Below are 15,953 nucleotides of genomic sequence, written 5' to 3' on the forward strand. Positions count from 1 at the left end.
AATCACTATGTGCTTCTTAAACGGGCTTTCTCTTCCTCCGACAGGACACAGAATCCATTATATTTGTGATATTACAGCTCTCTGAATAATTAAAATACTGAGATGTATACTTGATATCATTTTCATGATGATAGGAATTAAAGCATGTTATTAAACATGGGAACACAGTGGCGCAGTGATTGTTCCTGTCTTACGCAAGATGCTTGCTGCGTCATGCGTGACCTTCGATGAAATACTTTATTGCAGCAGTACTGTCTCTTTCAAACGTACTAGCCCCCAATTCCTGTCCTTACTTTTCTTTCTCCATGTACCCAATCGCCACACAATCAGCTCTGTAATAGACGTTAAGCCATCTGTAAGCTTAGAATGCCAATTCTTCATAACTTTTAAGGAACATTGAAATATCTTCATAGTGCATGTTTAATTATTCCATCCATCTATCCTTCCAGTGTCGCATCAGCACCAGCAAGAATACAGCGTGAGGCAGGAACAATCCCTGAACGGGGCGCCAGCTCCTTGTTACAACTGTCCAACATGTCCTCACATGTTTAATTATTAACAATATAGATTATTTAATGAAGTTAAAGTTTTATCTGTATAATATAATAAACATATTTTGCTGCATTTCATCTTAAAAATGATATTTTCATCATATGTAAATACGCGCTTTATAAAGTGGTGCAGGTTGTGCAATATTATAACTGTATCGCAAGTTTACAGTGAGGTGATTGTACTTATAAGTCCAAACAGTTCTACAAGGAGCACTTGATGGACTGATTGAGTGCGTTTAGAATTCTTGGGATGAAACTGTTTGTGAACCGCGAGGTCCGTACAGGAAAGGCTCTGAAGAGTTTGCCGTATGAGAGCAGTTCAAATAGGCAGCATGGCTGAGGCAGCGTGTGCTTGATGCTGTTTACTGATCAGCTGCTGTAGAGCTGTGATTCACACACAGATACAGTGATATAAATACTCCGAGTGGTGCAGTGAGAGTAAAATGGAAAAAGATGATCCGCTGTGGCAACCCCTAATGGGAGCAGCTGAAAGAAGAAGAAGAAGAAGGTGCAGTGAGAGTAACAACGCTAAAGCAGCTATTGTATTTGGAATAGTTTGGCCATTCTGTGGACCATTATATTGTTACAGGTTAATTACAATCAGATGCACTAAACTAATAAACAATATTCGGTTAATTTCAGTGTATTTATAAAGCTGTGTCAGGGATGTGGATCTAAAAAAGAAAAGGTAACCACACATAAACAGTAGCACTGCCTTGACGCTGGGTGCCGCCAGTCGGCAAAACCGTGCACAGAACCTGCATATGCCAGGGTATGAGCTACTGTGGAAATGTGCATGGCTTTACAGCGAGTTTAGGCTTTATACATCGCGATTTGAATGTTCAAACATTCTTACACAACATTTTTGTGCGTACGCACCATTTATACCGTCTCTTCTACCGGGTCTTTAGTTCCATGTAGTAGTGATACATTTCAGTGTCTTGTATGTCTGTAGTAGTAGGGTGTTGTACCGTGTTAGTCATTATGGATGTAATGAGAAATCAAGCAAAATGACACCTTTTAAAGGCTAATTGAACAGATTACAACATGCCAGCTTTCGAGGCAAGAGAACTTTTAGTTTTAGGTCTCACTTACTAAGTGGCTCTTTACAGTATTCAGCTTGGCACTGTGTGAAAGAAAGGAATGAAAAATGACCCACTAGCTAATGACTACACGATATTAAGGAGGCAACATTTTAATGTACTTTGGCTTCCAAAATGAAATAATTGTAAACTGCCATTATTCTCATTAGAAAATTTTGAGATTTTGTTTTTCTTTTTTTTCCATACAGAAAGTCACCAGGGTGAATACCAAAGGAAATTATACAAAGAACTTATGAAGAACTACAATCGCCTGGAGCGTCCCGTAATGAACGACTCACAGCCGCTGCTGGTGGAACTGGGGATGACTTTGCTGCAAATCATTGATGTGGTGAGTCCTGGTGGTTTAAACATTTTTCAGCTGATTTGACACAACCTTCAGCTCTGCCATTCAAGATGTCGGTAAAAGAAAATTTCAGATTGTTCACATTTTATTAGGATTTTGGAAATATGACACCTGTGAAATATTTGTGATGCTTTTTAGTCACTTCTAGTGATGATGAAAGCTCAGTATGGTGGACCCTATCAACTCTGGCATTGTATGGATAAAGTCATGTTAAAGAATTGCAATGGTATGTCACATTCATAGTGAGTGACAGCAAAAGAATAGATAGATAGATAGATAGATAGATAGATAGATAGATAGATAGATAGATAGATAGATAGATAGATAGATAGATAGATAGATAGATAGATAGATAGATAGATAGATAGATAGATAGATAGATAGATATGAAAGGTGCTATATAATAGATATATAATTAGATATGAAATGTGCTATATAATAGATAGATAGATAGATAGATAGATAGATAGATAGATAGATAGATAGATAGTATGAAAGGCACTATATGATAGATAGATAGATAGATAGATAGATAGATAGATAGATAGATAGATAGATAGATAGATAGATAGATAGATAGATAGGCACTATATGATAGATAGATAGTATGAAAGGCACTATATGATAGATAGATAGATAGATAGATAGATAGATAGATAGATAGATAGATAGATAGATAGATAGATAGATAGATAGATAGATAGATAGATAGATAGATAGATAGATAGATATTATGAAAGGCACTATATGATAGATAGATAGATAGATAGATAGATAGATAGATAGATAGATAGATAGATAGATAGATAGATAGATAGATAGATAGATAGATAGATAGATAGATAGATATGAAAGGTGCTATATAATAGATATATAATTAGATATGAAATGTGCTATATAATAGATAGATAGATAGATAGATAGATAGATAGATAGATAGATAGATAGATAGATAGATAGATAGATAGATAGATAGTATGAAAGGCACTGTATGATAGATAGATAGATAGATAGATAGATAGATAGATAGATAGATAGATAGATAGATAGATAGATAGATAGATAGATAGATAGATAGATAGAAAGGCACTATATGATAGATAGATAGTATGAAAGGCACTATATGATGGATAGATAGTATGAAAGGCACTATATGATAGATAGATAGATAGATAGATAGATAGATAGATAGATAGATAGATAGATAGATAGAAGAGAAAGGCACTATATGATAGATAGATAGTATGAAAGGCACTATATGATAGATAGATAGATAGATAGATAGATAGATAGATAGATAGATAGATAGATAGATAGATAGATAGATAGATAGATATTATGAAAGGCACTATATGATAGATAGATAGATAGATAGATAGATAGATAGATAGATAGATAGATAGATAGATAGATAGATAGATAGATAGATATTATGAAAGGCACTATATGATAGATAGATAGATAGATAGATAGATAGATAGATAGATAGATAGATAGATAGATAGATAGATAGATAGATAGATAGATAGATAGATAGATAGATAGATAGAACTTGTTTGTCCCCAGGGGGAAATTTGGCAATTGCCTTTTACATATTAGATCACAAAGTGTTACTGGTCAGCAGCTCTTCCATGATTAATGAGGCCTGATTTAATTTTAATGGCCCGTCCTGCAGTTTCAAAGACTTACAGTCTATTTGCAGACTGAGTGCTGGTTGAACATTCTGCCAACTGCATATCCATTTAGCAGATGGTGGCTGGAATGATTCTAAATAATATTGTCTTTGCTCATATAAAACCAAATGTAAATCTGAAGGAAAAAAGCCTGTCTTAATAAAATGTAAACTGGATTACATAGTGGCTCGGGGGCACTCAGGTTGTGTGTAGGCGGCAGCCCCTCTTTACTGACCCCGTTGTGTTTTGTATGTATTGTATAACATAAGAACAAAAGCAGTGTGAACGTCGAAAACAGACTACTCTCTCCCAGCTTGCTAAATCAAATAATGGCAAACTTACCTCAATATCTCATCCCAATGCTTTATAAAAGATGTCTCGGTTCCCACTTGTATCCACATTGTAATTATTCTCTTAGAGGAAATTAGCAGTTTATTAGACTTGTCTCATTTTGCCACACATGGGTGAATTAGGTGGTACACTGTATATGCTGAGCTGCAATTATTCAAAATGATAAAAGAAATGTCTCTAGACTGCGGATGTTATCCTTCTTTTTTATGTGATGTCTGATGCAAACCCCACTCCTTATCTCACATCTGATGATCTCATGATTGGAAAGACACGCTGTGTTCTTTGCCTTTGTGTAAATCTCACGTGTTTCTGTTTTACTTTAGAATTATGGTAAGTGAGTTTTATCGTTGCATTTAATTAATGTTGCTGAGCTATAGAGAGTAGCAAAATATAATTATGAATGGTTGGTTAAATAAACCTGTCTTGTTATAATGGATAATGGCTTTACTTTCTTACATGTTGGAAAAATAATTAAATTAAAAGCTGTAGTTCCCACATTTCTTATTATTTGAGTCAGATAACCCTCACACAACCCTAATCTTAACTGTAATGTAATAGGGCGGCGCTCTGGAGGTCTACAGCTGGATTCTATTGGTGCCCATTGAAGTCATTAAAATGATAAGTGTCTGTGTAGCTGCCTGGTTTCTAAGACTCATTCCAACAGATGGCACATCATAAACATTACCACTGTTTTATGAATCCCATACCACAAATGGCTTATAACAGAGACATTTGTGCTGCAATTGACATTCTAACAGATGGCACATCACAAACATTAACACTGCTTTAACAAATCCCATTATAAATGTCATATAACAGAGACATATACATTGCATTTGTCATTCCAACAGATGGCTCATCACAAATATTAACACTGCTTTTACAAATCTCATATGAAGTGGCTTATAATAGAGTCATATGAATGAGGATGGATGGGTAACTGACAGTGAAATGTACACTAAGCTTTTCATTCCACAAACCCCTGGAACATTTGTGTTACATTTTACATCTTTGAGGCGGTTCCAGAAGCCAAATGAAGATTTCCGCGGCATTAGATAAATAGAGCCTCGCAGAAGATAAGGGGGGGATCACAGAGTGGAGATCGGCACTCAGCTATGGAAGAGTGACTGCAGCTTATAGTACTTTCAGTAATTTTTACTTTATGGAGCACTTCTCGTTGCCATTAGCAGGAAGACGATTCTTCGGTAAATATGGTTGTGGATCATCAATTGTTAAAAAGCATGCTTGCTATTGGGCTTAACTCCCATTGTGTGTGTTCATCTCGACCGTTCTGTCTTGTTGCTTGTTACTGTACTATCTTTGATGTTGTTGCACTCAAGTGACAGCAGTTAGGTGTAGCTAGCTCATTATCTTAACTTATTATGTTTTCCTCCTTCTACTTCTTCTTCTTCTCCTACGACTACTTTGATTATTATTATTGTTATTATTATTATCGTTCCTAATATCTTGAACAATTCACTCATGAAGTCAAGTTCATCCCTTGAGCTTAGGGCTACCATGAGGGTGTGAAGGTTCACTCAATGGATAAAGTCCTCCTCAGTGTAGGAGCAGTGCCAAGGAGGACAATCTTCTGGATCTCTTGTATCTTGAGATTACCAGGGATTTTGATGGTGTAGTTATCCATCCCTTTCTTGTCCAACCCAAGAGCACCTATTGCCACTGGTATTATTTGGGTTTTCTTACCTCGCATTTTCACAATTTCTATTCCTAGGTCTTTATATTTGGAGAGTTTTTCCGTAGTTTTTAAGGAGGTGTTTCTTTTAGTGGGGACAGACATGTTGATAGGCAGACCAGATCTCTCCTTTTGTCCTTCTATACTATATTGAATTTGATAGTTTTGATTTCTTGATGAATTTGTATTGGCATATCACATAATATAGATGCCCCATGATTTTATCTTAGTGTCGACGGCTCATGTTGGATGTTATAGTGTTTGCATATTAACCAATGGAGGTATGCTGTTGCTTTATTATATCTCTTTATGGATTCCATTTTGGCCGATACTGAGCAACCAGAGACTAGATGATCTATTGTCTCTATTTGATTGTTGCATATCCTAAACCAGGGGTCTCCAATTCCGGTCCTGGACGGCAGGGACCTGGACCTGCAGGGTCTGCAGGTTTTCATTCTAACCTTTTTCTTAATTAGTGACCTGTTTTTGCTCCTAATTAACTTCTTTTGAATTTATTTTAATTGACCTGCCCTTGAAGACTCAGACCTCTTAATTGTTTCTTTTTCCTTAATTAGCTGCCAAACAATAATGAGATACAAAATGTGACAAAACATGATCAGCAAACTGTGACCATCATACAATATCTGAAAATAAAGAAAGATGAAGGTCTCCCCCATGTCTGCGTGGGTTTCCTGTGGGTACTCAGGTTTCCTCCCACAATCTAAAGACATGCAGGTTAGGTGCATTGGCGATTCTAAATTATCCCTAGTGTGGGTGGGTGTGCCCTGCCCGGGGTTTGTTTCCTGCCTTGCACCCTGTGTTGGCTGGGATTGGCTCCAGCAGACCCCCGTGACCCTGTAGTTAGGATATAGCGGGTTGGATAATTGATGGATGGATGGATGAAGGTCTCAGGAATGCTGATCTTCTCAGGTCCCCAAAACATTTTACCAGTGCTCTTAGAACGAGAAAATCAAAAATTTTGGAAATGTATGCAATTGCGCAATGAGAGCAGCAACAAGCCATGGAATTAAAGAACGGGTTTAATTAACAACAAGAATCAGAGCCTAATTAAGCAGCTGGTTAGAGTGAAATTGGTTGGAGTTTGAGGCCCTGACTTAGTTGGTCTTCTGTTGGCTCACTTACTTCACATTTCATTTCTGTTTGGGTGCCATTTAAGGAAAGAAATGAAGCAATTCAATGAACGATGAAGAAATTCAGAGGAACGATGAAGAAAGTCAGGGGAACTAATCTTAAAAAACAAGTCAATTAAAATGAATTCAAAAGCAGTTAATTAGCAGCAAAGGACACTAATTAATAAAAGAGTTAGAATGAAAACCTGCAGCCAGTGGGGCCCTCGAGGACCGGAGTTGGGGACCCCTGTTCTACACTATGGGTTGGTGCCGTCTTCCAAGGTCTTGTTTTGGTAATATTTGGTCTGGATGCATTGGTCTTGAGCAGCCCCTCAGTTTCTGACTTTAGGTCTTTTAGCTGACGGCTTGTTTGTGGTTGGTCCACATCTTTGTCAGTTATTCATGTAAAGGTTTTTCTTCCCATTTGTTCTTTAATTGTTGTAGGGCTTGATGTTTGGCTTCCATTTTTGTTGTTAGAGCATTGTTAATAATTGCCTCATTTTTCATTATTTGGATCTCTTTTCTTAATCTGGCAGCTTCATTGTGTATTGATGTTTACTTAGTTCTTTCATGGTCTCTAGTTATTTTAAGGACACGGTCTTCTTTGTTTTCAAGGTGTGCATCCAGAACAATCATTTGTATATTATATGTGGTCTCAATTTGGGTAAGGTTTCTTCCACCAGTCATTTTTTCAGTTGGGGTGATGCCCGTCTCCCAGATGGAAGCAAAGATTGCTTGCAATGCCAGGAAGACAACCTTACCACCAGCCTTATTTGGAAAGGGAAGGGTGATTGCCTGGATTACGGCAACTAAAGGGGGATAACACTGCTCACAATGGCGGGTAAGATCCTTGCCAGAGTCATTCTCAATAGGATCCGTGATCACTTGCTCACCCACCAGAGACTGGAGCAGTCTGGTTTTTACGACTAAGAAATCTACCATTGACCGCATCCTGGCATTGAGGGTTCTCATTTAGCCTTTGAAAATTTTCGTAAAGCATTTGACTCAGTAGTTCGAGCTGCCCTATGGGACATCCTGAGACTTCACAGGATCCTCTTAAAGTTGCTGGATATCATGGCCAGCCTGTACACTGTTACTGTGAGTGCTGTGCAGAGTGGCGGCAGACCCTCTGTGTTTTTCCCAGTTGATTCTGGGGTTTGTCAGCGGTGTGTTCTGCTCCTACTCTGTTCAGTGCTTGCCTGGACTGGGTGTTAGTCAGAGTCCTGGGGTCCTGCGGCTGTGGGGCATCTGTTGGCAAAAAAAAGTTTCACCGGTCTTGACTTTTCTGATGATGCTGTGATCTTCGCGGAGTCAATGGAGGCTCTGATCAGGGCTCTCGAGAGACTGAGTGAGGAGTCTGAGGGTCTGGGCTTGTGAGTGTCCTGATAAAAACCAACATTCAGGCCTTTAATGAGCTCTTGGGCACGGCCATCAGCACTGTGTCTGTCTGCAGAGAGAGTGTCGACCTTGTTGAGAGGACATGGGGGTCATGAGGTCACTGGAAAGGGGTGTGTGTGGTGCAGTATCTTTGCAAAAGGGTGAAGGTCCAAGTCTTTAGAGTTTTTTTACTTTCCGTTTTGCTATATGGTTGTGAGACATGGACACTATCCAGTGACCTGAGATGAAGACTGGACTCCTTTGTGTCTCTTTGGAGAATCCTTGGCTACTGCTGGTTTGACAAAGTTGCTCACGGAGTCCCAAATGAGGCAAATGACGTGCATTGTGAGGGGGTGTCAGTTACGGCACTACGGCCATGTGGCGCGATTCCCCGAGGGTGGTCCTTATTATTGAGGACCTGAGTGGTTGAATCAGGTAGAGAGGACACCCACATAACACCTGGCCGCAGCAGATAGATGGTCATTTCCAGAGAGTGGGCGTGTCTGCCTTGGGGGTTTCCAACCAGGATCCCGAGCTGTTTCATCATGTGGTGGGTGTGGCAGATGCACCAGTACATGCTCCCCAACCTAACCTGACCTAATCTCTTTCACCTGAAATTCTTGGAAGGTACAGCCTGTCCACATCCGCTTTTGGGTGGTGCATCTTTTCCATTGTAAACAGTTTTCTTGTATTTGTAGTCTAGTTTCTTTCGTTCTTCTATTTTCCATTTAATGATGTTGAAAGTGTAGGTGACAACTGGGACTGCAAGGGTGTTGATCGCATCTATTCTGTTGATAGCACTAGTCGCACTAGTCATATTCACCTGTAATATTCTTTATGAATTTTCTCTTTCGTCTTTGTGTGTTGTGTTCCATCTCCTTCATTCCCATGAAGGTATTTGTACGTGCCCTGTCATTCTAATTCTTAGATGACAGTATCCAGATCAAGCTCGATATTCACAGCTTTTATTAACTTGCCTCTTTTACGAGTTGCTTTGGCACATTTGTCAAGACCAAACTCCATGCAGATGTCATCACTAAGATGTTTAACAATGGTAAGTAGGCCATTCTGTTCATTATCATTTCTAGCGTAGGTTATCCAGTCATCCATGTAGAGCAGGTACTTGATGACCTTGTACTCTTAGTCACTTTTGATCAGAAGAGAGGATAGTGGAGCAAGAGTAATGCAAATAAAAGAGGTGAGAAAGAGTCCCCCTGAAAGATTTCACTTTTGGAAGTTGGTCGAGTTGGAGGGTTATCATTCCATTTTGTTATATTGGTTCTGATAAAGGCTATAATGATCGTTGAAAAGTAGATTTCTAGCTATGAGGAACAGAGTCGAATGATTTCTTATACTCAAACCAAGCTATTGTAATGTTCTTTTTACCGATCTCATCCATTATGGCTCTGATAGATAGATAGATAGATAGATAGATAGATAGATAGATAGATAGATAGATAGATAGATAGATAGATAGATAGATAGATAGATAGATAGATAGATAGATAGATAGATAGATAGATAGATAGATAGATACTTTATTAATCGCAAGGGGAAATTCACATACTCCAGCAGCAGCATACTGATAAAGAAAATATTAAAGAGTGATAACAATTACCAGATAGGCCAGGCGTTACAGTGCATCCGGAAAGTATTCACATTATGGGGTGTTGTGTGTAGAATTCTGAGGAAAAAAATGAATTTAATCCATTTTGGAATAAGGCTGTAACATAACAAAATGTGGAAAAAATGATGCGCTGTGAATACTTTCCGGATACACTGTATGTCCATTTATTGGTGGTTTTTGTTACCTTGGGCTATTGGATATTCCAGCTCTCTTGTGGATGCTGGACAACATTACGTTTTGTCGCTCTCTCTCTCTCTATATATATATCTATTATATAAAAAAATCTTGGGTCGAGACATGACCTTCTCGGAAAGACATTTTGACGTCCCGTGAGAACAACCAATTTAAAACAAGATTGCGGACATCTAACCTCTCAGTTGCTGGAATGCTTCTGGCAGACGCACTTCATGTGCTCTCAGCTCTTAAAAATTTAATACATTCTAGATGGCGTGTAAATGACTAAAGATCTCATTAGCACAAACATATGGAAATTATTACTCGGTGAAATAACGGAACAGCAAAAAGAGATCGAATATATGGACATAGGTGATATGTCAGAAGTATGTAGATATTGTAAGGCTTTAAAGTTTAAGTCGGAGACTTGTAGATCGGCTAATTCAGTGGTTCTCAAACTGTGGGGCGCGCCCGAAGCCATATGTGGCGTAATTTCGCTATTTGTAGGGAAATTTTAAACTAGTAGCGGTGTATCAGCAGCAAAAAATATAGGAATACATTTTATTAGGGTTTCAAAAAAAACGTTAGGCGGGCGTGATTAAAACTGTTATGAAAACTCGGGTCGCAAATACTTAAAGGTTGAGAAATGCTGGTCTAATTCATGTTGCCATCAGGGAAAAGTAGTGTTGCCTCCCAATGAAGAGGCATATCCACGAGAATTTAAAGATTTGTTGTTTGGTGAAAGAGAAATCCATAAATACTACAGGCAAAATATCCAAGTCTACAATAATCTTTTCGTGTTCACATAATTTAATGCTCAAAAACGTGGATTTACACAATAATGGACCATACGCTATGAGAATCTGTGGTCCCGCAACAATTAAAGCTATGACAAGTTTAATTTCAAAGAAACCACAATTTGGTCCGGTGTATATTTATGATCACGGAGAAGCAATGCGACATAGAATCGAAAGAGTATGTAACAATTCCCATGAAAAAAACATTCTCTTTAAATTGTATATTTCCGGTTAACCAAACCTGGGGGTAGGCGAGTGAAGCAATATATGTATAGTACTGTGCAAAAGTTTTAGGCAGGTGTTAAAAAATGCTGTAAACAAAGAATGCTTTCAAAAATGGAAGTGTTAATCATTTATTTTCATCAATCAACAAAATGCAGTGAATGAACAAAAGAGAAATCTAAATCAAATCAATATTTGGTGTGACCACCCTTTGCCTTCAAAACAGCATCAATTCTTCTAGGTATCACTTGCACACAGTTTTTGAAGGAACTCGACTGGTAGGTTGTTCCACACATCTTGGAGAACTAACCCCAGATCTTCTGTGGATGTAGGCTTCCTCACATCCTTCTGTCTCTTCATGTAATCCCAGACACACTCGATGATGTTGAGATCAGGGCTCTGTGTGGGCCATACCATCACTTCCAGGACTTCTTGTTCTTCTTTACGCTGAAGATAGTTCTTAATGACTTTGGCTGTATGTTTGGGGTCGTTGTCCTGCTGCAGAATAAATTTGGGGCCAATCATACGCCTCCCTGATGGTATTGCATGATGGATAAGTATCTGCCTGTATTTCTCAGCATTGAGAACACCATTTATCCTGACCAAATTTCCAACTCCATTTGCAGAAATGCAGCCCCAAACATTCAAGGAACCTCCACCATGCTTCACTGTTGGCTGCAGATACTCATTATTGTACCGCTCTCCAGCCCTTCGATGAACAAACTGCCTTCTGCTACAGCCAAATATTTCAAATTTTGACTCATCAGTCCAGAGCACCTGCTGCCATTTTTCTGCACCCCAGTTCCTATGTTTTCGTGTATACTTGAGTCACTTGGCCTTATTTCCAAATCGGAGGTATGGCTTTTTGGCTGCAACTCTTCCATGAAGACCACTTCTGGCCAGACTTCTCCAGAGTAGTAGATGGGTGTACCTGGGTCCCACTGGTTTCTGCCAGTTCTGAGCTGATGGCACTGCTGGACATCTTCCAATTTCGAAGGGTAATAAGCTTGATGTGTCTCTTACCTGCTGCACTAAGTTTCCTTGGCCGACCACTGCGTCTACAATCCTCAACGTTGCTCATTTCTTTGTGCTTCTTCAAAAGAGCTTGAACAGCACATCGTGAAACCCCAGTCTGCTTTGAAATCTTTGCCTGGGAGAGACCTTGCTGATGCAGTAGAACTACCTTGTGTCTTGTTGCTGTGCTCTATCTTGTCATGACATGAAACTGTCTTCCACTACCTCACCTTGGTAGCAGAGTTTGGCTGTTCCTCACCCAGTTTTAAGCCTCCTACACAGCTGTTTCTGTTTCAGTTAATGACTGTGTTTCAACCTACGTGTGTCATTGATGATCATTAGCACCTGTTTGGTAGAATTGGTTGATCAGACACCTGACTAGAATCCTACAAAATCCCTGACTTTGTGCAAGTGGACCGATAAGAATTGATGCTGGTTTGAAGGCAAAAGGTAGTAACACCAAATATTGATTTGATTTATATTTTTTTTTTGTTCGCTCACTTTTCTTTTTGTAAATTGATAACAATAAACAATCATTATTTATATTTCTGAAAGCATTCTTTGTTTACAGCATTTTTTCACACCTGCCTAAAAACTTTTGCACAGTACTGTGTATATATATATATATATACATATATATATGGAAGAGAAGGTCTGTGATACGGTTTGCATATTTGCAGCTGGAGATCCATGAAGGGAGAAAAAAGAATCAAAGAATCACGTATCATAAAATAGTTTTTTATTCCTGAGCTTTCAACCCCTATCAGGGGTCTTCATCAGATGATAATGCTTAGACTTACAAGAATCAAAGGCAATATATAGCAACACATTCAGTGGGGGGTGGGTGGAGGTGACTAAGTCAGTATGATCAGGGGGGGGTGGGGGTGGGTTGTATAGTTTATTTATTGTGTACATGTTCTTCTTAAGTTGGCATATGCTGGATTTATGTCCAAGTTTCTGTTGATGGCATTTTCATCTGATAGCCAAGACTCGGCCAACTCTCTGGCACTTTTAGTGCTGGCCTTAAATTTAACTTTTACATTGTCCCAGTTGAATGTGTGTCCTATCGATTTAGTATGTGCATAGATCAGAAGGCACGGCACGCACCCTGACCAAGTGGGGCATCAGAATAGCACATAAACCCATGAACAATCTGCGCACGGTCCTGTTTAATGCTAAAAACAAGAAATCGCCAGCCGAAACATGAAACGCAGTTTATAGTATTCCATGCAATTCTTGCTCAGCGGTATACATAGGACAAACGTCAAAAAGAATCTCAACACGTGTACAGGAACATCGCAATGCCGTCAGAATGCCGTCTTTGATCTATGCACATACTAAATCGACAGGACACATATTCAACTGGGACGATGTAAAAGTAAAATTTAAGGCCAGCACTAAAAGTGCCAGAGAGTTGGCCGAGTCTTGGCTATCAGATGAAAACGCCATCAACAGACACTTGGACATAAATCCAGCATATGCCAACTTAAGAAGAACATGTACACAATAAATAAACTATACAAACCCCTGATCATACTGACTTAGTCACCTCCACCCACCCCCCACTGAATGTGTTGCTATATATTGCCTTTGATTCTTGTAAGTCTAAGCATTATCCTCTGATGAAGACCCCTGATAGGGGTTGAAAGCTCAGGAATAAAAAACTATTTTATGATACGTGATTCTTTTTTCTCCCTTCGTGGATCTCCAGCTGCAAATATATATATATATATACTGTATCTATATCTATCTCAGGTCAGGTCAGGTTGGGGAACATGCACTGGTACAGCGCATTGCCGCACCCACCAAGCGACAATACAGCTCAGGATCCTGGTTGGCAACCACCTTAGGCAGACACGCAGTCCAGTCCCACCCTCTGGAAGTGACCATCTGTCTGACACTCCCTTACAATGCAGGTCATGTGCCTCATTCGGGACTCCATGGGCAACATAAAGTCAAACCAGTGGTACCAAAGGATTCTCAGAAGAGATACAAAGGAGTCCAGTCTTCACTTCAGGTCACTGGATAGTGTCTATGTCTCGCAACCATATAGCAAGACAGGAAGCACCAGGAAGACTTGGACCTTCATCCTTTTGCAGAGATATTGGGAGTGCCACACACCCCTTTCCAGCGACCTCGTGACCCCCCATGCTCTCCCAATCCATCTACTGACTTCATAGGAAGCGTCACCAGAGATGTGAATGTCACTGCCAAGATTTGGGATTTGAGATACAACTTTTCCTTATTAACAATGCTCTTTATGGCATTTCTGTCTGATTTCTGTTGAATGTTCTTGGATTTGGCAATGGATCATTTAATTATTTTGGAAGTTTCTTTCCAAACTCTTCCTCGCTTGTCTGACCACATTTCACCTCCTGATCCTTGTAATAAAAGTTTTTCACTGTCTCTCGCTGAGATAGAACACATCACTGCCAAGGTAATTTTTACACGCCAGCTGCTTGTGACTCCTGTTCTGTTTGTTGCCAACAAATCCCTCATCAAAGAAAGCTGATTGAAAAATGAATGGATGATTGGATAAATGGATGGATGAATAAAGGAGTTCATGCAGAATAACAAGGCATGCTTCAGTGAAACACATTGTATACATGCCTGTTAACACAAAACAAAAGCAGTAGTCAGGTCATCACTGACACGTAAACCTCGGGCTATGATGCTGTTGTGTGACCGTCACCTTTTCAACTTGTAAACAAACAATGCCTTCAAGTGGCAGCATGAAAAAGATTTTAGGCAAGGATAGCATCTGCCTCAGGCAGTAAACACCATCATCCACCACAACAAACATTTAAGGAGACAAGCAGGTTATAAAAATGAAAAACATCTTAGCAGAGATGCATTTAGTGTCAATATCTATTAACTATAAGTTTAAATAAAATGATACACAATATGTGACAATATGTGGTAGTGAAGGTGAGCCGAGCAGCTGCATGCTGGGAAAATTGTAATGGACAGTCTATCTATCTATCTATCTATCTTGTCTTTTAACAGAAAATTGTAGATAGATAGATAGATAGATAGATAGATAGATAGATAGATAGATAGATAGATAGATAGATAGATAGATAGATGTGAGAGGCACTATATGATAGCTTGATAGAGTAGAAGGCACTATATAACATACAGATAGATAGATAGATAGATAGATAGATAGATAGATAGATAGATAGATAGATAGATAGATAGATAGATAGATAGATAGATAGATAGATAGATAGATAGATAGAGAGAGGCACTATATGATAGCTTGATAGAGTAGAAGGCACTATATAATAGATAGATAGATAGATAGATAGATAGATAGATAGATAGATAGATAGATAGATAGATAGATAGATAGATAGATAGATAGATAGATAGATGTGAGAGGCACTATATGATGGATAGATAGATAGATGTGAGAGGCACTATATGATGGATAGATAGACAGATGTGAGAGGCACTATATGATGGATAGATAGATAGATATGAGAGGCACTATATGATAGATAGATAGATATGAGAGGCACTACATTATAGATAGATAGAGTAGAAGGCACTATATAACATACAGATAGATAGATAGATAGATAGATAGATAGATAGATAGATAGATAGATAGATAGATAGATAGATAGATAGATAGATAGATAGATAGATGTGAGAGGCACTATATGATAGCTTGATAGAGTAGAAGGCACTATATAATAGATAGATAGATAGATAGATAGATAGATAGATAGATAGATAGATAGATAGATAGATAGATAGATAGATAGATAGATAGATAGATAGATAGATAGATGTGAGAGGCACTATATGATGGATAGATAGACAGATGTGAGAGGCACTATATGATGGATAGATAGATAGATATGAGAGGCACTATATGATAGATAGATAG

The 15,953-nt window shown here is 38.7% G+C and overlaps 1 protein-coding gene across 1 annotated transcript in view; it reads left to right on the forward strand.

Moving 5' to 3' along the window:
* Window positions 1-15,953, forward strand: part of chrna8 (cholinergic receptor, nicotinic, alpha 8) — a 474,679-nt gene that overhangs the window by 142,470 nt on the left and 316,256 nt on the right. The window contains exon 2 of the mRNA XM_028805834.2: window positions 1,843-1,982. Within this exon, the coding sequence (XP_028661667.1) occupies window positions 1,843-1,982 (140 nt within the window). The remainder of the gene's footprint in view (window positions 1-1,842; window positions 1,983-15,953) is intronic.

This window comes from Erpetoichthys calabaricus, chromosome 7, assembly GCF_900747795.2.
Source record: "Erpetoichthys calabaricus chromosome 7, fErpCal1.3, whole genome shotgun sequence".
Classification (NCBI taxonomy): Eukaryota; Metazoa; Chordata; class Cladistia; order Polypteriformes; family Polypteridae; genus Erpetoichthys; species Erpetoichthys calabaricus.